This window comes from Phocoena phocoena, chromosome 6 (genome assembly GCF_963924675.1).
Source record: "Phocoena phocoena chromosome 6, mPhoPho1.1, whole genome shotgun sequence".
Classification (NCBI taxonomy): Eukaryota; Metazoa; Chordata; class Mammalia; order Artiodactyla; family Phocoenidae; genus Phocoena; species Phocoena phocoena.
Genome location: NC_089224.1, coordinates 65,073,984 through 65,099,967, shown reverse-complemented (window position 1 = coordinate 65,099,967; position 25,984 = coordinate 65,073,984). Strand labels below are relative to the sequence as shown.

The window sequence follows — 25,984 nt, the reverse complement described above, 5'->3', positions numbered from 1 at the left end:
CAGACCTCCGACCCTATACTCACTCCCTCTCCAACTGTGCTAACCTGTCTGCCATCTACCACAGCACCTCTTTAGGTCCTGCGGTAGCTAACTCTCAGGATGCATATAAGGAAGCAGTTTTCTGTCTAGAAATTTCTGTGTTATGTTCTCTTACATGTTCCTTCAATCTGCTGTAGAAAAGGCCTGGCTGATTCCCGACCTTGTCTTGACTTCCGATGGCCTCCACCTGTGTCCTGACCCACACCTCCAACTTCTGCTCTTCCAGGTCTACTTTGATATGACCTGGACCTGTGCACAATCCTTGCACCCTTCTTCCAGCACCAGTATCCGACAATCGGCTTCAGGCGGCGACGTGGATGGTTGCTTAGAAACGTCTTGGCTTGTGAAATAGGCATACCTGGTATAGTATGTGGCTTCGGGGAAATTTCTGCGGTCTGGCTGGGTAAGAAAATAGCTTTTCCCAAGAGGAGCGGTGTCTCACTGTGAACTGAAGGGAAGGAAAGCAGCCATAGTCTCTTCAATCGACCACCACCAACCAGGGCTGCTAGACAAAAGTGCAGATGGTCCTGATGCGAAGCACCACAGCCACTCGTACTGATGGGTTTGCATCGTCAAGAAGCGTTAATTTCATGGGAGTGGAACCACCTGCCATCAGCCCTGCAAAATGAGCGTGATTGGAAATACCTGTGTCTCTAGCCCATGATTTAATGTGGTTGGAATTTAACCACCTGGTAATGGGGAAAAACCCAAACAATAAGGAAATTTTTTTTTTTTTTGCGGTACGCGGGCCTCTCACTGTCGTGGCCTCTCCCGTTGCGGAGCACAGGCTCCGGATGCGCAGGCTCAGCGGCCATGGCTCACGGGCCCAGCCGCTCCGCGGCATGTGGGATCTTCCCGGACCGGGGCACAAACCCGTGTCCCCTGCATCGGCAGGTGGACTCTCAACCACTGCGCCACCAGGGAAGCCCTTTGGAAATTTTTTTTTCAAAGATTCAAAAAGGAGCAAGGAAATACAAATCATTCTTATTACACTCAGTGCCTGAGTAGAACACAGCATACGGCCAGGGCTCCAGCAGCCTCCTCGCCACGTCTTCCCTCCCTGGATCCTTCTCCCTTTTCAACTACTGCTGTCATAGCAGACTTCGCCACAACTTGACCATACTGAGGCCTGATTCCTCACCTGCCATAGGGTTCCCTGATTGGGCTGTTTTTGTAAAGAATGGATAAGGGTAAGGCATTCCTTAGTCTTTATAATCTTAATTATCTCCTTTAATACTATGTTTGGTTATCTAATTATATCATGACCTAAAAACAAAAACAATACATCTAAATCCTCAACCACAGAATCCACAGATGTGAAGAGCAGAGGGAAGCTGATTTTCAATTCTAGTCGTTGAGAAGAGAGGCCTGAAAGACAGTGCACAGGGGGCAGTTCTGGGACTGGGGGGCAAACTTATTCCTTTACCTAACCGGACTAGGGAAACTTCCTCAAGCCATGTATTATACTGGCATGTTTATTCCACAATCTAAGCTGTTTCTAAATTAATCAACTCTTCACATAGCCTTCTAAAGCCAAGTATCAGTTAAGTCATAGATGCCCTTAGGCCAGGGTTTCTCAACCTTGGCACCGCTGACATTTTAGACTGTATAATTCTTTGTTGTGTATGTGGGGTCTGTCCTGTGCATCGTACGATGTTTAGCAGTATCCCTGGCCTCTTGCCACTAGATGCCAGTAGCACTACTTCCTCCAAATGGGACAATCAAAAATGTCTCCAAACATTGGCAAAAGTTCCCTGAGGGGAAGGGGACAAACTTAGCCCTGGTTGGAAACCACAAGTTCATCTAAGTGCAAAACTCTCACAATATACACCAAGATAAATCACCTCCTATCTGCTGGTGAAAGTACCGTGTTGATGCTTAATTTGTTGTCTGCGTATATGGTGTCCATGTCAAAAGAATGCCTTGCATGTTAGGTTTATCAAGAACAATGTCTTGAAGTTTCACAGTTGTTTTAATTCATGTTGTGTTGCACCAAGCCAAGTGCAAAACCTAATTACTGAAGTGATTTATAAACAAAAAACCAATGATAGAGCAGGACAGGAAAGTGCACTCTGTTCACCTGTGTCATGATCCTGGTCCTTAAAAATGCTGCTGGCGTAGTGTGTGTGTGCAGACGAGCCTGCCCACCCTCCCTGCCTTCCATGTCTACTTGCACACGTACACACAAACAGGGGCTACTGTGGCCCAGAGCAGATGACTCTCCAGTTCTCCAGGGTAAATGGCACAGGAAGTATTTTGGCCATCTGCTCAGAAGAAATGCCCACGTGGAAATCGACTTGAAGGGTGTCTCTGGGGCAGATGGCTTGGTCTGTTCACCCCAGTGCGGCCACCAAAGGCACTGGCAACAAGTGCAGTGTGCTGAGAAAGGCTGAGGACCCAGAAACTTGCAACTTAAGCTCCAGCTCTGCTTCTTGACTCAGCACATTCTTGGCTAGAGATAAGTATTTGGGCTTTTACTTCCTTACATGTTAATGAACAGTTTTATCAGAGGCATTTCCAACTCTTAACAGTTTAAGTTTCTAAGAATATAATGCAGACAAATGTCACTCCCACCCACCCCACAATCCTTCTCCTTTCTAAATTAATCATTCCTGTTATTTCCACCTCGAGTGATGATGAGAATTCTCAATTCAACGGAAACTGCAAAAATGCACAGATCTCCAATTACTTTCAAGAAAAAGGACTAATCCTGTCATCGGAGGTGATGACCTTGTTCCTATGTTTTTGCCCAAGATTAAATCTCTGTGGATAGCTAGTGTTCCATTTCCAAAGAACTACTAAAAAGGTCCATTCTAGTTAACCCAAACTGTGTGCTGAAAGATGGAAAATACCAGTCCCATGGCGCATATGAAGTCACCAGAGTATTTATAGCCCTTGATTCCAACCTAGGGATCACTTGACTCTATACCCCATGGAGAGATTTTCCATAAATCATTTCCTTCTTCCAGACATGCTTCATAAACGTGACCTGCTTCTGTAAACACCGAAGAAATCACATGGCAAATGGTACTGTGGGAGATGCATAACAACACAGGAAATGATGGACACCATCTGTACTATCTCCAGCAGCGAGATCAACATTTGCTTTTCAAAACTGTGTTCAAAGATTGAAAAGTAATGTGGCTCATGTTACTACTGTAACATGAAACAGTAGATCTTTGAACACATGAGCCATATTTGCTTTTTAATCACATGGAATAATATCAGAAGCCCAGTTTCATGCTCACACCTTGTAAAATGATCTCTTATCTATGTAAATTTATTAAAGATTTAGGTCCTGGAGATATGTTTATTACCCTTATTGATTGGAGGGAGGGAGTTAAATAGAAGCGAGAGGGGAAAGAGAGGAGGAAAAAGAAATACAGACAGGAGATAGTCTACACCTCAGGACCCCTACACCAAGGTCTACTGACAGTCTCAGACAGACACGATAAAGGGATGGAAAAGTGCTCTAGGTACACAGAGGAAGACATTGTTAAATTATATTAAGATCAACCCCTAAATATGTCCATGTGCTAACCCCTAGAACCTATGAAACCTAAGAGAATGTTACCTGAGAAGGCAAAATTTTACCCTACAAGGTTGCAGATGCAATTAAGGATGCTAATCAGTTGAACTTGAGATGGGGAGATTGTCCTGAATTATGCAGATGGGCTCAATGTAGTAAACGTGGGTCCTCAAAAGTGAAAAAAGAAGAGGCAAAAGAGAGGGTGAGTGAGATGTAAAAAGGACTACAGCTGCCATTGCTGGCTTTGAAGATGGAGGAAGGGGCCACAAATCAAAAAATATAAGTGGCCTCTAGGAGCTGGAAAAGGCAAGGAAATGGATTCTCCTCTAAAGCTTCCAGAAGGGATTGCAGCCCTTTGGGACACCTGGATTTGAGCTCAGTGAGATGGTACTGGATATCTACCATACAGAACTGTAAGATAATAAATTTGTGCTGTTTTAAGCCACTAAGATTGTGGAAATTTATTGCAGTAGGGAAACTAATGCATGTATTAATTTTAAAACACTCTCAATACTTTTAGGTCCTGTCTACCTGAGGCACCCCACCTTTTCATCCACCAGCCCCCAAAAGATGGATCTGTTTGTAAACAAAATGTTCTACTGGGACCTGTCTGGAATGGCTTATCTTTTTTTTTTTTAAGGCAAAAGTCACATGCTGGCAGCCCACAGTAAGTTTAAACACACTGAAGTCAGACCAAGGGGACTGACTGTTGGCTGACTATCTCTTTCTTTAAACTCAATACTTACAAAATTGTTTCCAAGGCATTCTTCACAGCTAATTTGCACTGGGCTAAAATTAAGGAGATGGGTTTATATCTCTATAGTACCAGTGAATGGCAAAAAACAGGCTCTCAATGACCATTTGTTGAATGAATGAATATATGGGTGACGGGTTTGACATGGAAGAGTATACATCTGGCCTTCTGGATGGGAGATGGTCTCTACAGGACCTCTGTGGAGTAGAGATGACCAAGGATGGACCCAATGGGAACACAGCACTCTGGTCTTTCTCCTTTTCTTTCCATGAGACCACTTCTATATCTTAGTCTCTGGTTATGTCATGATTCCCCTAGGCTTGAAGAGCAAGTGGGGTAGGGTCAGAGTGCCATGCTTTATACACACTTAGTTTAAGCTTATACACACTTCAGTTTATTTTATTTCCTTACAAGATTGTCTTGTAAGTCTCATGACAGGCTTTTGATCATTTTCTGGTGTACTCATTTTCCCTGGACCATAGAAAAAGAGGGAAATCGCCACTTTTTCCCATAGAGGATTAATCTTTTTAAACCCATAGAGTCATTTGAGTCTCTAATCCACAGGGTATTTAATAAAGGGTGGGAAAGTATGCAAGATATTATCGCCTTTGCACCAAAGGAAAACTAGCACAGACTTTCTTAAAGCAGTTGAGAAGTAAACTGTAACCTCCTGCGCACCTTTCACCTTCTTCACTTTCACTTTTCTATAGCATCCTGCATGCACTTAGTAAAGCAATTGCTGCAGGGGGTGATCACAGAATCAAAACCAAACAACAAACAAAACAACAAACAACAAACAAAACAACAAACAAAACAACAAATTAAAATCCTGAGCAACTTAAAGGGTATTTGCTTGTCATCCACATCCTCAATTTTACAAATGAAGAAAGAGAAGATCAAATATAATACAAAATTACATTCAAAAGTAAAACTGAGGGCTTCCTTGGTGGCGCAGTGGTTGAGAGTCCGCCTGCCGATGCAGGGGACACGGGTTCGTGCCCCGGTCTGGGAAGATCCCACATGCCGCGGAGTGGCTGGGCCCGTGAGCCACGGCCGCTGAGCCTGCGCGTCTGGAGCCTGTGCTCCGCAGCGGGAGAGGGCACAACAGCAAGAGGCCCGCATACCGCAAAAAAAAAAAAAAAAAAAAAAAAAAAGTAAAACTGAGATCAGTAAACAAAGAACTTCAGGTGGAAAAAATATGTTCCCCCTCCTTTTTTCCCCCAAAACACAATTTCTGAGGAGAATGATTTCAACAACTTGCCTACCCCAGAATAGCTCGCAGAAGGCATTAAACCTTAGGATAATTTCCACACAGATTACTCTAGTATGGGGGAAAGATCAGCAGGCCTACAGGAAGAAATTCTAAAAATTGTCCCAAACTATAAGGAAATAATACAATTATCTTGTCCATCTGAACTGATCCCAAATCTAAATTAAACAATATTTTATGGAAAACATGGTTTTATTATTTTCAAGTACTTAAGAGTATCTCAAAAAGAGAACTGTGCTTCCAGTGACTGCCTTTTCATTGTCTGCTTAAATCAATTTTACAAAAATGTCAATATCCAATTAAGGTTTACAAAAAAACTTTTAATAAAACTAGAGTCAGGAAGAAACTTTCTTAATATGAAAAACAATTACTGAGCTACGTGACAACATTACACTATTGGAAGCACTAGAGTGGCACTTCCCAAATGCATTTGACCAAGGGATTTGCATTTACGTATCTATTAATAATGTGTGTGTGCCAAAGAATGCACTCTGAGAAACAGTGCAAGAGCCATTTGCCCTTTAAAATCATGAACAAGACAAGGCTGTCCTTTTATCATGAAGATTCTTTGATACTATTCTGGAAGATCAAGCTAGTAAAATAAGACAAGAAAACCAAATACAAAATGCTGGTTACAAGGAGAAAACTTATAATTCACAGATGATATGATTATTACCTGTAATATTCAAGAATCAATCATGGACCTAGTGGAATAGTTTTAAAAGATCGAGTTGGCACTTTATAAAATATATGCACACGAATCAAGATCTTATACATTTCTAGTTAGAAAATGCAATGGGAAAAAAAAAAAAAGAATCCTATTCACAGTAGGAATAAAAAAATCCCAAAACAGTAACCAAAAAATCCACATAAATTACTCAGAGTATATTTAACCAAAAAGAGGTACAAAATCTCTGAATAAAAATTTACTGAGAAGCAGAAAAGATAATAAATATATAGACACTTCATTCTTGGAAGAATAAAGATGCTACTTCTCCCTAAATTCATTTATAAGTTTAATCGTAACAAATATCACAATAGAAATCTTTTTAGAGGAAATGACCTTAGAAGTCAAAAGTTGAATTAAAGGGATAAATATAAAAACATCAATCAGGAAATTTCTGAAAATTAAAAATACCATGGGAGGTCTTACATTATGAATATTATAATTAAAACAAGGCATTACTAGTACAAAATTAAGAAATGAAAGCAAAGACAAAGATTTAAGGGAAATATCAAGAAATCTGACTTTATAAATCTTGAGTTAAAGAAAATTAAAAGCCTAATCTAAAACCAGAAAAACACTGGCAACAAAACTGCAAGCCTTTCACATATAAGTAGCTCTTAAAACAGATAATCCTCAAAAGAAGACATACAAGCGAATAAAAATCATCTGAAAAAAATGGTCAAACTTACTAGTGATAAAAATAAACGCAAATTAAAATGAAAATTAGGGGGCTTCCCTGGTGGCGCAGTGGTTGAGAGTCTGCCTGCTGATGCAGGGGACACGGGTTCGTGCCCCGGTCCGGGAAGATCCCACATGCCGCGGAGCGGCTGGGCCTATGAGCCGTGGCCGCTGAGCCTGCGCATCCGGAGCCTGTGCTCCGCAATGGGAAAGGCCACAACAGTGAGAGGCCCACGTACCGCAAAAAAAGAAAATGAAAATTAGGGCATTTTTCACTTACCCTGTTGGCAAAGCTTTTTGAAAAGAATCGTGCTCAGTGTTGGTGAGGACCTGGGAAAATATGCGCTCCCCTGATCAGCTAGAGGGAGTCTAAAGTGGGATAACTTTTTGAAAGGTAATTCAGTAATAGTGCTAAGATGTCCAGACAGTTTAACTTGGTACATGAGGTCAGGGGCCAAGTCCCTTGTATTCGCTGCTGTATTCCTGCTGCCTAACACCAGTAGGTGCCCAGATTTATCTACTGAGTAAGAACACATGAGGAAATAGGTATCCTAGGGCCTTGGAAAGCTGAGAACAAAGATGCTATCTTGCCTGGGCCATTGGATGCTGAATGCTCTCTGGTCATTTGAGTTTCTAATCCACAGGGTATTAGAAATCAAAATCAAAATCAAAATCACTCAAGGTGATTTTGCTGAGGATGAGTCTGGGTCATTAAGTAGGAAGAGTGTGGATGGTTCTAATGTTTGCTGTTCAAGAGTAGATTGCTAAATTCCTCCTTCATGGGGCTGGAAGCCTGAGGGTAAAAGGTTATGGCCTGGTGCCTCGCATTTGGCCAGACTCTCCCTTGGGCACCAAGCACTGTGTGTGTCCCTGAAAGGATTCTGAGGTCCAAGGGATGCTCCACTGGCATATGCTCCATCTGCTGCTGCTCTGTGCAGCCACTTGTCTTCTGGCAGGATACCTTTCCCTGGGCTAGAGCACCCAGGAGCTTTATCATTACTGTGTAGCTTCTTCCCACCCATTTGTAAACTTGCCTGAAACCTTCCAGAAACTCCGTAATCCAAATAAATAAATAGCAATACATATGCCAATGGAAGTATTCAATATGCTTTTAAAAGCCTGCTTACAAATTAAATGAATGAATAACAAGTGTGGTGATAAACATCAAGGTGGCTTAGGTAGGCATATTCCAGATTTTGAAAGGAAATGGAAACTTAGGACATTTTTATACGTGAAACTCCCTTGAGAAACAGGATTTCATCTTACCAAGCAGAATTTCAGAAGACTTCATCCTTTGATTTTGTTCACAAATGCAACTTCACTGCTTCAAAATCTCTTTTGTATTGACAATTTTAAGACACCCCTGATTTATATTACAGTTATATCCAAATTAAATGTTCCATAGAACAGAGGAGGGGAGGGAATGGTGGAAAAGATTTGCTTTCAAGTTTCAAATAATTAAGTTAAAAATAAGGAAATGATCTTGGGGGAGGACTGTGCTGATGGTGCTGCTTAGTTTCTCCATGATTTTCTTGAAAATGCATGTAACGCAAAGCTGGACTTCCCTGCCCATCCCCACTCCTCCCCTCCTGCTGTCTTCCGTGACACATCTTCACCCCATTCTACTGCACTCGGTGTCCTTGGAAAGAATGACTTTTCATTTCCTCAGGAGAATTCCACTGGCCCAGGACGAGCAGCTAGAACACTTAAAGGCAGAGACAAATGAGGAGAAAGGGCTCTTGAAACACTATCCAGTTACCTCAGACTATCTCAGACCCTGGGCTATGGTAAAGCTACAACAGAAGACCTCAAATTTTTATTTAATATGCTGGAAAGCAAAGAAAACATTTCCCCTTCCTGGATGCAGTCTTTTATTTATTTTTTTTCAGGTTTCTTTAATGGACAAAAGTTAGATTTCCTTTTGCCACTGAATCCCACTGCTTTTCGAAAACAACTTGTCAGTAGTAGGAGCTGCCATCAAGAGAGGACAGGGTCTCAAGCTACTTGGAATTCCAAATACGAGCAGGGTCCCAGTGTGGAGAAGGGGGCACTAATATCTGTTGCTTCACTAAGAGCTGCGTTCTGCCGGGCCTGCCAGGTCCTTGCTCTCAAGCGGCTTAAGTTCCGTTGTGGGTGAGTGGGGATCCAGCAACAAGAGTAGAGATTTAACATTTGTACAGCCAACTACCATCTTCCAAGTGCCTTCTCATACATCCTCAGATCTAATGCTCAAACCACACTGTGGTCCTCCTGGGCGCAGACATTCATTGTCTTGCACGAGGCTGAGTTCATAAACGGCAGAGCCAGCCTGACTGCCCGGCCACACCCCCTCTCATCCATGGCTGGTGAGGAAGGCAGGCAGGAAGACCCAAGGGCCGGCACTCTCATCACTGCCTGTTTTTGGGTCCTGAGTGCAGCTTTAAAGTCTGCACTCCTCCACGATTTTGTGAGGGATGGAGCTGCTTTTAAAACTGCTAAGTTATGATTCCCTCTCCCTCCCTCTGAAATAGCAAACCTGAAAAAATCATGGATCCTGTTTCTTTCCAAACTTTTGTAACTTTATGTTACAAACTGTATGTTTATAACATACAGTTACAAAAAAAAAAAAAAAAAAAAGGGTGTTTACTATGCTGCTGTGCTAAAAAAACCAGACTGCCAACCAAACCCCAATCCCCCTGACAATTACTGGCATCCATCTAGGGCAGCCTTTAATGGGGCCAACATCCGGAAAGAAGAGAACCTTTATATGACAAGGATGGGAGACGAATGCCTTTTAAAATTCATTGCTGAAGCTCTTCCCTATGTGGCTGATCATAAACAGTCTGTGGACCACAGACTAGGGGATTTGAGGATGCCATGTCATGAACAGCCAATTTTCAAACACCCATATGGTGACCCATGACACAGACAAATCACTATCACCTTTGAACAGAAACAGCCAGAAGCAAACTGAGCTCTTTCAAAGTGTTCTTCCCGCGATCTGCACATTCAAAGCCCAAATTCTACCCACTTCTTCCCCGCCTCCCTCCCCCCAAAATATCTCACCTCTAACTGCAGATCTGGAACTGTAGGCTCAAGAACATATCTCTCTGGAAAGTCTACAACAATTTTAGAATTAAGAAGAAAAAAGTGATACATTTCTTCAACGCTATGTGTCAGGCACCGTGTGGGCCCTACGGATGTCAAGATGATTGGGCAAGGCCCCTGCTCTCCAGCTGCTCCCAGAGCAGTTGGCAGGTCATAACTTCAAACGATTATTACAAAACAAAGTCATCCATGATATAACAGAGGTAAGTGCAGGAGGCCTGGGAAGCAGTGACAAACAGTCACTACCTGGGAACATGGGCAAGGGCCATGAGAGAGCTGTTTCTGGAATGCAGCCATTCTCAGCATGGGCAGAGAGGACCAGGGACGGACTCATTCAGTGTGCCTGGAGTCTGGTGCGTGTTGAAGGCAATGGCAGAAGATGGGTTAAGACACACCCAGTGCGGGGAGGACTGCAAACGATTCGTATGTTGTGCTGTGGAGTGTGGGTTTTCTCTGTAGGTAACAGAAGGCCAGTGGAAGATCATAGGGGAGTGACTTGGCCAGCTTTGTTTATTTCAGGAATCTGACACTCTGGAGGAGAGGGTATTAGGAGGTAATATCAAAATGTGGGTGTTCCTTAGTCTGGGGGCCTCTCTTTTCCATCTGTCTCACCAATTCCTGTGAATCAACAGCTTGACAAACCGAAGCAGAACCCTGGACTTCTCCCCAGTGTCCCCAATCCACACTTCCAACTACCTACTTGATTCTCCCCTTCGATGGCTCACTGACACCCCCAAGGTGACGTGTCTAAATTGGAGACCTTGATTTTCCCTCACAAACCTTTCCCCACACCATTCCTTTCCATCTTGATAAATGGCCACGAAATCCACCCAAGTGCTCAAGTTAGAATGCTGGGCTCATCAGTGATGCCTGTCACCTCACGCCCACATGCACCCATGAGCCAGCCCAGTCCATCCTAACTCTGAAATATACCTTGAACTTCTTTCCTTTCCTTCTTCCTCTTCCTAGCCTACACCCTTAGCTTAGGCCACCGCCTCCTTCTCTAACCCAGGGCTTCTCCAATTAGCACTACTGACGTTTGGGGCCAGACAGTAGTTTTCTGGGATTGTCCTGTGCATTGTAGGACGTGTAGTGGCATCCCTGGGCTCTAGCTGCCCAGGAGCACCCCCTGCCCACAGTTGTGACAACATTGTCTAATGACCCCGGGGGACAAAACCAGCCCCAGTTGAAAGCCATGGCTCTCAGCTCAGGCTGCCTCTCTCTTCCATGCTTGGGACGCTCCATCACACTGGGCTCTCCTTCAGGTCCTTGAATCCACCCACTCCTTCCTGCCTCCAAGGCTCAGCAGATGCTGTTCTATCAAGAACGCTCTCAATTCCACTCTTCTGTCAGCCGGCCCCTTCTCAAGCTTGTGATCCCAGACCTGTGTCACCTCCTCAGGCTGCCTTGAATACCTCATCTAAAAGGTAGCAGTGCTGCCTGTGCTTATTTTCTTCCTAACACTTTTAAAGGTAGTAATAATTTTATTGTGCTTACTTTTTCACGTCTGTCTCTACCACAACAATGAAAGCAGGGCCAGGATTATGTCTGTCTTGGCCTCTGTCCTACCTCCAAGGTCTAGCTCAGTGCCAAGCTAAACAAATATTCACCAACTAAATAACTGAGTGAATGCACGCACGTACAATCAGACGTACGTCTTATAGCCCAGGCCCAGGCACCCACACCCTTAAAATTGACAAAGCCACAATATGAAAAATTAGCTCGGGAGAACTAGAATGTCACCTAGACAGCCTATATTTCAATAACCAAATGCACCCTGATCCATAATGCAAAAAAAAATGGCAGCACATCTTGGATGAAGAGAAAGCACTTGCATAAAAGTAACAGTAGTTCCATCCTCTCTCCACTGGGAAATAAGTACAGTTAGACCCTCTGGTTGAACCCAATTCCACATAATTCCTTATAGTCCTTATAATTGGACCCAATTTATATCTCTGGGTGTCTACATGTATCTATGTCTCAGGAATTGAGCAAAATCAATTCAGGAGGACAAAGGACCTTAATATTACAGTCCCCAGGGACCACACCAACCTCTTTTTCTTCTCTCCCTAGTGCTATGTGTCTCAGGGGTGATGGCTTCCATGCAGAGGGCGAGCTATCTCATCTTCCTTTCATAACAAAAGTCTCAGACGCAGTGAACTGAACTCACCGGAAAAGATAGGTGTGCCACCTGGGGGAATTTGATTCCCATAGGGGAAAATAACTTCTAACTTGGGTCACCCTTTGACCCAATGCTTCCTTTATCAGGTCTTTTTAGCTACTGAGTAGATTATTAGTGAGTTATTACCCCCCTGTGACAGTCTACCGCATAGTTAGCTTTAAAAACATGTTCTCCTAATTTGACAGTTCAGAATATGTCACCCCCTCCAAGTAGATCTCATCCCTTCCTGACAATTTTGAGTTCTGTGGTCAAGAATAATTTTTGAAGTTATGACTTTATTCGTCATTTTATTTCCAGTGTTCTGCTCAGTGCCCAAGGGATCGATTTGTTTTTCATTTCAAAATGACTATGCACTTTCCAGAAAAAAGTACTCTTGAGGCTACAGTTCAGATTCTATACTCAGAGGTGAGACACTCTGGAGGAGACAAGTTGGCTTCTGAACCACTAAATTAGGGAAATCATGCTCTAAAATTGTTTATTTCCATTCATTTATCCCTTTCCAAAGATGGCTGGGTTTATCTGTGCCACTGGCCCCCATTATTCTACTGGATAATTGAGAATTTTCCATTTTAACGTCATAGGCACCACAGTATTCAGAGGAGAGTGTACTGGTTAGGGTCTGACAGACCCTAGAGAGAGACAATCAGGGTGAAAATCCCAGCTTTATTCTGCCACTTACTGGTTGTGTGCCCCGGAGCAGGTTAACTTAACCTCTCTGTACCTCAGTTTTCTCCCATTTCTGTAAAATGGGAGTAATAGTACTACTTCATAGGGTACTTATAAGAGTAAATGAGTTAATAATTCTAAGTGCTTAGAATGGTGCCTAGAACATGCTAAGTACTTAATAAATGTTAGTTCTTATTACTAGCATAGCTTTTAAAATGCTTCCAACTGGCAATAATTATACTTTAATTTGCTGAATTAATAGATTTCTGGCTAGAATAAACCCACTGGAGTCTGAAAAATAAGATGCTTCCAGCAACCAATGATTCTACCTTCATAAAACATCAAAAGTCCTGAATAAGCACATGGCATATGTCTTATTAGTGTCTATTAAGTAGATATAAGCCGAGAATCCAACATACATTGCCTGTCATCCTTTTTGGAATCCAGAATGAAGAATTCCAGAATTTTAAATATCTATGATCTTATGCAACACCTTAAAAGCCACCTTTAAAAATCCTTGTTAAGTATCCAGGAGAGGGAAGAGGGGTGGTAGTGATAAAAGTGGTCAAGCCCTGAGCGCTGGGACAGGAGCCTGCTGACCAGATCAGCACCCGCTGGCCAAGCTGTGCAGGGAGGCGTGCAGATCACCCACGGATATTAACCCTTTTAACTTGAAAACAAAAGCACCCTTGTGCCCTGAGAGCAGGTGGTCCAGCTCAGACGCTACAGAAACGCTGGAAACCCCAGCTTCCCAGCCCGTCATGAACACCAAATGCAACAATGCGGTGGTTCTTATTGCCCCCAAAGGAAACTGTGCAGCAAGTGTAGGGTGTAGCATATTATCCCCTGGAGTCAGTGTTTGGGGGACTTTCCATGGTTAACCAGGATGCAGAAGCGTGGCAAACCTGGGTGGCTCAACATACAGATGCTCCCTCCGAAGTGAACGCTAAACGAGGTCACTGAGAAATGAACAGCTCAGGGAACCACCCTGGGGGCGGGGGTGGGTTGGCTTCTCTTCCTATTCAGAAGCTGCTGAGAGTTTTTGCTTAATTACCTGCCACTTCTTTCTTAAAAGTCATCCAGGCAGATTTGAAATCATTTGCTTTAGGACTTTTCAAGGAAGAAGACAAGCACGGGTGATCTTCTATGGAAGCTGAGGGATCTGGAGGGAAGATCTGTACAAAGGGGTGGGTGGCAATGGTAAATGATTATACATGCTTCTAAACTGAACGAGATTATTTAAAAACTCCAGCTCTCTGAATGGCGCAGCTCATCTCCCTGCTGCCAAATTTTCAAAGTGCAAAGGCAGCCCACCATTAGAAGCACATCTTTCTCTCTTATTTCCGAAGCCACTGCTGCTGGGAAGGAAAGACTGTCCTCTTCCAGCTCCGTCTACTCTCTGATGCCCAGGCCAGACCAGAGCCAGCTTCAGGATGCTAAGTGACAACACTTCTCCCCGTAAGCCCAGTGCTGGGGGAGGAAGCCACACTGGCTGCCGTGCTCAGTTCTAGCAGAACTAAAATCTGATTGGAAATCAGAGGCTGAGGGATTCTGCTTTTGCTAATACAACAGCCACTTCACTCCTTGACATTCCACTTTTCCCAGGATGTGTTCACATCTGTTAAACTGTTTGACCCTCTCAGAGCTGTGAGCAAGTATTAATCACATGTCATCAATGAGAAAAATTAAGATTCAGATCAATTAAGGAAAATGCCTACGATGATACAACTAGTAACTAAAAGAGCTGGGGCTTCCCTGGTGGCGCAGTGGTTAAGAATCCACCTGCCAATGCAGGAGATACGGGTTCGAGCCCTGGTCCGGGAAGATCCCACATGCCGTGGAGCAACTAAGCCCGTGCGCCACAACTACTGGGCTCACGCGCCACAACTACTGAAGCCCGCATGCCTAGAGCCCGTGCTCTGCGGCAAGAGAAGCAACCACAATGAGAAGCCCGTGTACCACAACAAAGAGTAGCCCCCGCTCGCCGCAACCAGAGAAAAGCCCGCGTTCAGCAACGAAGACCCAATGCAGCCAAAAATAAAATAAATAAATAAATAAAAATAAAGTAAAACAAAAGAGCTGGACTCACATCTACCCTTCACTTAAAAGGGTAGTTGAGTTTGGCTGAAAAACCTTGTCACTGCTAAAATTCTGATAATCCTTTGTTGCGGGCTCTGCCCTGGGCATTGTAGGATGCAGCACTGCTGGCCTCTACTTCCTAGATGTCAACGGCACCACGCCCCCAGTTTTGACAACCAAAATGTATCCAGACATTGCCAAATGTTCCCTGGGCACTGGTTGAGAACCACTGGGTTAGGGTGTTTTGGATTAAGGTGAATTAGGAATAACACTTGGAATGCCAAAGCATCACTCTTCCTATAGACCAACGTAGTTGCTATTGATGACAAGGGCTGCGTAATGCAAAGACAAAGCTGTCTCTGTTAAGCTACAGAGTGTAGCTCCACCAGGGCGGAAAGCAAGGGTCTTATTTCTGGAAGTCGTGGCTTTCTAGAGCCTGAAGGGAAGGAAGAGCAGTCAGGGCTTGGGACACATGCTAACCCTTCCCCCCACCCCTTCTTCCCATCTTAAAATGTTATTTATTCAATTTTTGAATAGGCAAAACATTCATATGGTTCAAAATTAAATAGCCATCAAATGTATATACAGAAAAGCTTCCCCTGACTCAAGATTCCCACCACCCATTTTTCCCCAGAGGCTGTCAATGTTGATAGCTGCCTGCGTATCTGTCAGAGACGTTTTATAAAAGAGCTTATATTTAAATAAATGCTTCCTCTTAGTTCAAAGTATCGCTGAGTCACGACTTCACTCATGTTTAAAAAGTCATAAAGGACATGTTCCCTTGCCATGTGGTAAGAGGCAGGCATCATCCTCCCACCCTGGTCCCTGCCTGCCTCCACTGAGAGGAACACTGACTGAGACAGTGGATTTACATGACAACCCAGGTCTTAAAAAACAAAACAAAATGAAAACCACCTGGGGAATTTGGGTCAAGGACCCTGTTTGTATCCAGAGTGTTCACCTTCCTACTAGGTCACTCTGAGTGCTCTCATCACGTGTGCCCGTCCTGGCGGAAACTGGTTAACAAGATTCAGACCACACCTGAAGTCAGGGTGTTGGTGCCAAAGGTGGGCCCTCCAGACCTCAAGTCGCCTGTGGTAGTCATCAACACCAGAATCTCCTAGTGGGGGCCTGTTGTGGGTAGGCCCAGGATGGAAGGAGGAGTAGAGGAGGGAGGATGACAAGCCTGGAATGACACCTTTGGGATGGAGAGGTGAGAGAGGGAAGAAAGCAAGTGGCAGGACTAAAAATTTCCCACGCCTATCCACGGCCAGCCGACTGGGAAACACTGATCGCTTCCGATGGACAAGTCACCAATTAGGACATCGTATGCCTGGACCTTTTCGTCATCTTCCTGACAAAGAATTGCTAGGGGACCTGGGATAAGCCATTGAACTACGCTGACATGTTTGTTTTGGAAGGGTGGGGGAAGTGGGGTGGGCAATTTCCTCACGTACAAAAGATAAACAACTCAGACCTCTGGCATTGGTATTTTAACTCGAGTTTAAACCATTTTAAGAATGTGAACTGATGTGAACTGATGTGCTGCTTTCTGCTTCCTTCCTTCCTTATCACCTTGTTAAAAAACATCTCTTCTTCAAACTTCTCTAGTTCCATCAATGGCAGAAAATTTCTAGTAGTTACTCTGATTGGAAACTTTCAGGTCACCCTTCATCGTGGTTTAGACTGTCATTTCATCATGTCACTGATCTCCGAACCAGTGTCATGCTACCTCACTGCCTAGAGCTGCGCTGTCCAACATGGTAGGTGTTAGTCACATGTGCTTATTTAACTAAAGTTAAAATTAAAAATTCCTTCCTCAGACACATGGGTCACATTTCAAGTGCCCAATAGCCACACACAGCTTGTAGCTACTGTATTAGTACAGATTATAGAACATTTCCATCATTGCCAAGAGTTCTAATGGACAGTGCTGGCTCAGAACACGACATCCAAACTCCTCCAACCAGCACGCAAAGCTAGCTGTCAATTAGAGCCAGCCCATACTTCTGAAATTGCCTCTGCTTTCCCCAAACAATGACACGTAGCTTTGTCTAGGTCAGACTCTACTGTCCTTCCAACAAATCACGTTCATCCCTGATTCTGTGCCTCTGCCCATCGGATTCCCCGTCATTGAGACAAATGACTCGGTTAGTCAATGCACAGTCGTCGAATGAGTGGCATTTTCTGCCATGACAAAAAGCAATGAGGCATGTAAGAACTTTTTATCCCAGCAAAATGTTCTGCTAACAAACAAGTCCAAGGAAAGGACTTTTCCCCAGAAGACTGTAAGGAACTTTGGGCTTGTCAGGACTTGCTAGAGGATTAAGTGAAATGCCACTTGTTTGGGCACTTCATACCACTTTGAGTTGTTATTTTTTTCACATGGGCCTCCTACCTATTTTTTTCTCTTAAATAAATTGTATGGATATAGGAAGCAGAGACCAGGCCTTACATGCATATCTTTTGCATCCTCCTCTCCTATCTCACTTCTCTCCCCAAAGAGTACAGAACTGCAAACTGGCCACCATGTGAGGACCAGATATGATTGATAGTTTGTTGCTTTTTCCAGAGTGGTTTTTTTTTGTTTTGTTTAAAGAACGGAAAGGTTGCTTTATTCAGGAGGCCAGCACCTGGGGACGTGGTGGACTCCTGTCCAAACGCTAACCTCAACATTCTGCCAGACCATGAAAGTTTTCAAAAGGAGAATCATTTGGGGAAGGGGCCGGCGTCTTTATTATCTCCCACTATGTACAGTCTTTCTTCCAGAGTGTATTTCTGAACAATTTTGAATCAGTTGCCAATCTTTAACAATTAGGAGATTTTACATCAGAATCTACAATTTTGGTTTCTTGAGAAATCAGTTATCTGGCAGCCCTGGGTGAGGACTCATGCAAAGCTCTATTAGCTAGCGTTTAAGGCCACCTGTCCCCTTTATAAAAGGAACGTATTCTCCTGTTTACCACCTTCCCCCTGCTTGTTTTACTCCCTTGTTACCTGCCTGGCCCCTTAAAGCCTCTGCGTTTACAATTCTTGTGGAAGACACCCAGTAAATGAACTGAGAACAGAAATACTACACTCTGTAACGAAGCCAGGCAGCTCTTAATGCCTGTCTTCATGGACGTCATGTTTGTTCTAAGCAGCTAAAATCAGAATTCTTATCTCAGCCATTAGCTGAAGACATTAACCTTCCCAACTGATTTTAGCTACTCCCCCTGGGCTTGTCAGGAACTGATAATGGATTAGAGAAATGGTCAACTGGAAGAACAAAAAGCAGTCAGCCTAAACAATCACATGCAAATAATTGAAACTCGGAGAGCATAACAGTGTCCCATGAACTCTGAGTGTTCCCTAAAAACACGTGGACATCACAGCACTCACGATGCTGAGTGTTGCTGGCAGCTGCCCAATGAATCTTGACACAGAAAGCCTAAACCCGCTCATTAACTCTAACCCATATTGATTTCTCCTCTTTTGAACCTTTTTTATAGACTACTGTGTTCTAAAACTGTTTTGATGTCTTGGCTCTCCCACTCAACCATCAGTTCCTTATAAACTCCCTTGATATCCTTCTCATGCCTAGCACCCAAGATCAGAGTGTTCTGAACCTGGATTGGCTTCAGTCACAGGTAAAATCCAATTGCTCATCAAACTCCTCATTAAAAAGGAGCATACCCCATGGTCAGGGCTTCAGGGTTGGGAAAGAAAGTTAATTTTAAAGTATTTGTAAAAGGGACAATAGTTAATGAAATGCAAGGGACAATAGTTAATAGTTAATGAAATGAAATAGTTAATGATAAGCCTTGATGACACCCACCTAATCTGTTATCATTCCCAGTTTTCTGTCATCTGCACATTTGCAAAGTATAAATTTGATGTCTTCATGCAGGTCATGGGTAAAAATTATGAAGCTACACAGGATCAACTCACATCATGTCAGTAGAGACAAGAATGTTCCAGGTACCTTTAAATCAAGATCCACTAAACTTGAGAATTCTCCGTATCTGCGACCAATTTAATGATTCTTTCATAATAGGAAATGCAGTTAATTTGACATAAACTCTATCTTTATGAACCTCTGCAGGTTTATAAAAGACACGTGTTTCTTCTCTGAATGTACATAGCTATATGTTTACAAACCCATGCTCAAATTATGCCAAGGAACAGTCTCACATCTGGTTTCCAGAATGTACCTTTTCCTCATTTTTGAAAATAGGGATGATATTTGCTCATCTCCGGCCTTTTGATAAGCCTCCCATTCTCCCGATTTTTCAAAGCTCACACTCAGTGGTCTCCCTATTCTAGCTTCAAGTTCTTTCATCTGGGACATGGTTCAGCTGGGCCTAGAGACACACATCTGCAGTAGCTAATGTAACTCTTATTATCACCACTCCTAACACCACCATTAACACCCACAGAGTCTGTCATACAGAGTGAAGTAAGTCAGAAAGAGAAAGACAAATACCGTATGCTAACACATATATATGGAATTTAAGAAAAAAAAATGTCATGAAGAACCTAGGGGTAAGACAGGAATAAAGACACAGACCTACTAGAGAATGGACTTGAGGATATGGGGAGGGGGAAGGGTGAGCTGTGACAAAGTGAGAGAGAGGCATGGACATATATACACTACCAAACGTAAGGTAGATAGCTAGTGGGAAGCAGCCGCATAGCACAGGGAGATCAGCTCAGCGCTTTGTGACCACCTAGAGGGGTGGGATAAGGAGGGTGGGAGGGAGGGAGACGCAAGAGGGAGGAGATATGGGAACATATGTATATGTATAACTGATTCACTTTGTTATAAAGCAGAAACTAACACACCATTGTAAAGCAATTATACTCCAATAAAGATGTTAAAAAAAAGACCTTTTGCTTCATGGGGAAGAATTCAGTTGAATAGTTCAGCTGAGCTGTTAACCTGTTGGCAAAGCAACACTTTCTCTAAGTGATCCCTTCTTCCTGCTTTGCATAATAACACCATATTAACCGAGGGCTAAAGTTCTAGGCACTATGCTGTGTCTTGGTGCTTTTCTTACAGAGAGGGTCCTCCTCTTCCCTTGCTAACCTTCCTTTTAAAATCAGAGGTCATCAAAAAGGTCCCTATGCCATCACACATTTAAAAAAAAAAAAATCATTGATTTTTTTTGGTCCTCTTAAGTTTCCTGCATCTTCTCTTTATTTTTCAGAATTATTTGCTGTCATACAATATGATTTTTAGTTTTTATAACCTTCCCAACATTGCTGAGTCAGATACCCTGTTAGGGACATTCATCACAGAATCATACCTATAATATTACTGAAAACCTATTTTACTGATTCTTGAGCAAGACACACTTAGTAAACTCCAAGATCGCATGGTCACATGCCTTCTATTACTTTTGCATTACTAAAGAGCTCCTGGAAATCAGAACACAATCAAGAATCACAATGCATCTTGAGGCTGACTGAGAAAACTGCCTGAAACTGCTCCGAAGTAATGCCAGGCTGACAGTTTGACCATCTCTGTGTTGGTCCCATGTACGACTGAATTTACAAAGAGTCTTGGGTAAATGAGATAGGATTTCGTTTTCCACCTGTGTCTGAAAGTAAATAATAACGTATTGCTGCCTCTGTTCAGATTAACAAATTTTAGAAGCTGTAACCTGACACTTGTGAGCTCCTGAATCTTTAACCTACTATTCCCCAAACACATCACCTCTTTGGATGGCAAGCTCTCTGTTTATACTTCTAGGTTTGGCTGAGTAGAAAAGTCAGAAGAAAAGATATACCAGGAAAAAGGGCATGTTATTCCACATGAAAATGGAACAGGAAATACATCATGTTAGTTCCATGACCTAAATCTGTGGTCAGATCACATGGCTCATGGGACTTTATGACAAAACTTCTTGCTAGCTATCCATTACAGAGTAAAAGGCAAAAGGAAATGTTAAGGTATATCAAAGCTTCAATACACAAGCCTTCTACTCCCCAGAGAGGAGGAGGGCAAGGTCTTTTAAAAGCTAAAAAGCTAAAATGTACAGTCCATTTAAAATCAGGAACAGCAGTGCTTGGGAACATATATTACCCAGTAATGCTTCTGAACATTAACTTGGTTGCTAGGAACCAAGAATTTATCGAAGTCAAAGAGTGGTCAGGCAAGATACTCTGGGAAGTCTAGAAAGAGATTTTTGTGAAATGGGCTGAAGACATGGAATCTGAGAGGCTTAGAAAGGGGTGAGATGCAATTCCAGGCTAAAAATCTTCTTTAAAGGTAGAAAATGTTTAAAATTATGGTGGCAAGTAGCAAGTCAATAAAAAGATTCACAGTGAACAAAGAACACTGCACACACATAAGGGCCTTCTTCTTAGGCATAAAAAGGGTTTTCAAGTAACTACCTTCTGTCAGTGTTCTGTATCACGGTAACTGTGGTGGGCAGAAAAATGGCCCCCCAAAGATGTCCATGTTCAAATCCTTGGAATCTGTGAATATGCTACATTATGTGACAACGAGGAGTAAGGGTGGAGAAGAAATTAAGGTTGCTAATCAGATGACTTTAAAATAAAGGGATTGGGCTTCCCTGGTGGCACAGTGGTTGAGAGTCCGCCTGCCGATGCAGGGGACATGGGTTCGTGCCCCGGTCCAGGAAGATCCCACATGCCGCGGAGCGGCTGCACCCGTGAGCCATGGCCACTGAGCCTGCGCGTCCGGAGCCTGTGCTCCGCAACGGGAGAGGCCGCAACAGTGAGAGGCCCGCCTACCGCCAAAAAAAAAAAACCCAATAAAAATAAAATAAAATAAAGGGATTATTCTGGATTATCCAGGAGGGCTCAATGTAATCACAAGCATCCTTTAAAGTGTCAGAGTGATAGGGCCCGATAAAGACTCAACTGGCCTTGGCTGGCTTTGAAGTCGGAAAGAAATCATGATATAGACAATGCAGGCAGCCTCAAGAAGCTGGAAAAGACAAGGAAATGAACTCTTCCCTGGAGCCTCCAGAAAAGAATGCAGCCCCGTAGACACCTGGATCTTGACCTAGTGAGACCCATGCCAGACTTGTGACCTACAGAACTGTAAGAAAATACATTTAGGTTGTTTAAGCCACTAACTTTGTGGTAATTTGTTACAGAAATAGGAAACTAAGGCGGTAACTTACATACAAATGCTTTGGAGGAAGAAAAGGCTTATGGCAATATTAGCAATACAAGTGTTCCTCTTTTCGAGCTGAAAAAAGACGATAACACACTCACTCACCTTTTTATAGGTTTTTTCTTCGTTTTGTTTCCCAGGTGCTGCATCTCCGTTCTCAGCAGCAGACGACATCTACAAGAGAAAAATGTACCTATTTGAATTTAGATATTCTACTCTGAAATACCATATGCTAATAATATTGTTACCTGTTTTGCCTAATTACATTTTTGTTGTTATGCTGTTGTCTCCAAGAAAGGAAGAGATTCTCAGAGTACTAAAAAAAAAATTCTGTGTTCCCCAGTCTTTCCAAAATAAAGCTTTACATATAAATCATTTTGGCAGCATATTTTACTCCGTATGCTCTAAGAAAGAGGCCATGCAAGTCCAAGCCCAGATCATATGTGTGTAAGTTTCTTTCTACAAAGCCTTAAAAAATTAATTTCTTTCCCCTATTCTTCTGGTTATATATACTTCCTGTAAAAGTATCTGGAAAGTACCAAAAACATGAATCAGAACAAAAACATTACCCAGTTCTACTGCCCTTGGGCAACTCCACTATTCACATTTTGGTATGTTTGTTTCCACCTTTTGTTCCATGCACTTTCATACTAAAAATATTATGATACTATCTTAACACAGCATTTTTCGCTGAACACTTATGTAATAAGCATTTGCCCATTTGATTATAAAAATCTCAATGTCAGAATAATTTTTTCTAGGTGCAAGAGACACCACTGGGTGAACACAATTGCGCGTTAATACTTTCGTTAACAATGCCATCATTGAAGGACAGTTGAGGTGGATCAGGGGTTTTGTTTCTACAAATAATGCAACAGTAATGATTGTGTGCTTCTACCTTTGTCCACCTTCAATGTTTTCTTGCACTAGTTTCCTAGAATTACTAGGTCAGTAAAAAATTGAAAGCTCTTACCACATATTGCTAAATTTCTTTCCAAGAAGAATACACCCATTCACACTAACAGCAATGAGTGGGAGCTGGTTTCATTACACGCTTAGCAATGACTATTATCATTTTAACTATCTTTGCTAATTTGACAGGTGAAAGGAAGCACCTCCTGATTTTAATTTGCATCCTTGAAAATTATTAGCCGAAGGTTAACATTATTTGTGTATCTTTTTTTGGTTCTTTGTATTTCTTCTTTCAACTTTTCTATTATTTTGCCCACTGATCTACTGGGTTCTTGGGTATTGATTTTTTACCTATTATGGCTAGTAATATTAGTGGTTTCCTTATTGATTTTTATGTATTGAGGTTATTAATCTGTTCACAAGCACATTATTAGTATCTCCCATGCTGCTGTCTTTTAATTTGTTTTATAATTACGACAGGGAGAAGTTTTACATTTTTGATACTTAAAGCTATTGACTATTTTTGTGATTTCTTCCAATGCTTTTAGATAAAATTTTATTTGTCATTGGGAGGTATCAGATGTTTAAACATGTGCTCCTCTCATCTTTTAATAATAAGGTTTTTACATTTTCTAATTCATCTGATTTCTTAAAACCAGTTACCTATGTGGTAAACAAGGATAACTACATAACTCAGGGTGCCATGATGTTTAAGGGTCTTATCTTAAATTGCAATGAAGAGCATTCTATACACCATGGAGGAGAAAACTTCTGACTTTCTCATAAGCCTTTGAAGCACATTTTCAATCTTGGGCTTTCAATAAACATAGTATGCACTAAACCTAAGGATCTGCCAGCCATTTCTCTGTACTGGAACTAAATGACTGCCATGAGCTGGATGTGACTGAAAACCACCCAAGAAAATGAAAGAATGGACCATGGCAAGCCAACCTCACCAGACCTATGACTGCCCACCAATCCAAGCATTCTCTTAGATAAACTTTCAGTTCCATTTGTCTCCATTCAATCTGTCCGTATTTGAACATGAAGTTTTCAAGGACAGATGTTTCATACACTACTGCTTCCCACACTGTATCTGCTTAATTTATTTAAAGAATAGTTGATTTTTCTAGTTACTTCATGAGTTTTGAATAATATATTAGTGGAATTGGAATATTTGAAAGGTTTTACAATATCAGACTCAGGGTAAAAAGCAAACCCAACCCTGTATCATTCCCCTGGAAAGCTCAAATTACATAATCACTATAAGAATATATAAGGAGTTATCTGATATTTGATCCCTGTTTCTGTATTAGAGTATGTCTCTGCAGTTTAGTATGTACTACCACTAATAAGAGTAGGATTTTCCTTAATCTTCAACTGTTTGATAGAGCCCACAGAATGAAGACTTCCCTAAAGAATGCCATTTCAGTAATTTCCCTTTTAAGCCTTTGCAGCCTCTAAAACCGAAAAACTTCAAGAGCAATGCTGAAAGGGCTTGAAAATACAGTCTTAATGAGGGGTTGACAAAGTGGCATGAATGAAGGACGGATGATGAGTCTTTTTTTTATTACTTTGTAAATCATTCCTGACTAGACAGTAGAAAAGAAGAGGGTAAACTTAATATATTTAAAAAAAAAAAATTCCCTTTAAGCAGCACAAGCAGATAATAATGTTAAAAGCAGACCATGAGATATCACCTGGATTCAAAGGTTTTTGTTTGTTTGTCTCTGTTTAACAAAGATCACACGGACTTATTCACCAGGACATCCATGTAGGAGAGGCAAATGAGATGCTTGGGGATGCTCTGGTCAACTGCAAATGGCTATTAAAATGGTCACTGTGACAATTACTGTCTCTTCCTAGACTTGCTATGTTCTGCACTCGTTAAGGTTCATCATTTATAACTATGGAAGCCAAGGTAAGTATGGATTAAAAACATTGCTTTTAAAAACATTATAATCATATATATTTCTACATATGCAAGAAGGAAGGAGCAAAGAAATTATCTACAAATGATGGGATCGTGAATGCTTTGGGTTATCATGTTAATATTTTGCTATATTCTCCAAGTATTCTGCAGTGAGCACTGCTACATTTAGAAATAAGGAAAACACTAATGCTAGTCAAATATTTAACCATACACAGTAATTAATAGCAGAGACCACATCTCCTGGGTTCTGCCCCTTTTGGCATGCCAACATCCACAACATTTCCTGTTTCTATTTGCTTGCTGTTTGTTTTCAATTTGATAATGTCAAAGTTAAAGGCCATGAACTAGATACATGATTTAGAGTATTTGTAAATATAAAACAAAAGAGTAAGGGCTTATAATGAGTCCGTTGGAATTAATTAAAAATATAGACTGTACTGCCTTACCTTTGTCAATGAAATGGCAAGTCATCTGTAATTGGTCGTGATGAGTGGCCTATTCATTGTTGAGACTGTTTTCCTTCCCAGGTTCCTGTTAAAATAGAAATCACTATTCATTATTTATTCATACCTCTACTTCATCTCCCAGAAGAGATCAGAGGTGGCTATAGGGATACACAAAATGCAATCAGTTAAAACTAAAATAAAGAAATGTGTGTATAAATAAAGGGAAGATAAAGGTGAGCAACAAGATGGTGCCAGCAGTATGGGCTGTCTGTCACAGAATGTGAGCCATGTAATCCTGTATAGTTGTTGAATACCCTGGTCAGTCTCCAGTTTGACTCTGAGATTCCTAGTGGTCACAGCAGAAGAAGAAATAATCAGTTACATAAATGCCCAATGTTCGTAAGATAAAAACAAGTCAGTTGCTCAAATGAACCACATTGGGGATTGAGGCTGCAGTGGAAATTTCTCCTGTGGGTCTTCAAAAAAGAGACCCCACGTGATGTGTGGATAATTTTGCAATATTATCCCTGTGATAAATCAACTGTGATTTTCA

The 25,984-nt window shown here is 42.0% G+C and overlaps 1 protein-coding gene across 1 annotated transcript in view; it reads right to left on the bottom strand.

Annotated features, from left to right (window-relative positions):
* Positions 1 to 25,984, bottom strand: part of PIP5K1B (phosphatidylinositol-4-phosphate 5-kinase type 1 beta) — a 329,448-nt gene that overhangs the window by 196,765 nt on the left and 106,699 nt on the right. The window contains exons 2-3 of the mRNA XM_065878752.1: positions 25,432 to 25,516; positions 22,246 to 22,314 (exon numbers count right to left, since the gene is read on the bottom strand). Coding sequence (XP_065734824.1) covers positions 22,246 to 22,314 — 69 coding nt within the window. The 5' untranslated portion in view covers positions 25,432 to 25,516. The remainder of the gene's footprint in view (positions 1 to 22,245; positions 22,315 to 25,431; positions 25,517 to 25,984) is intronic.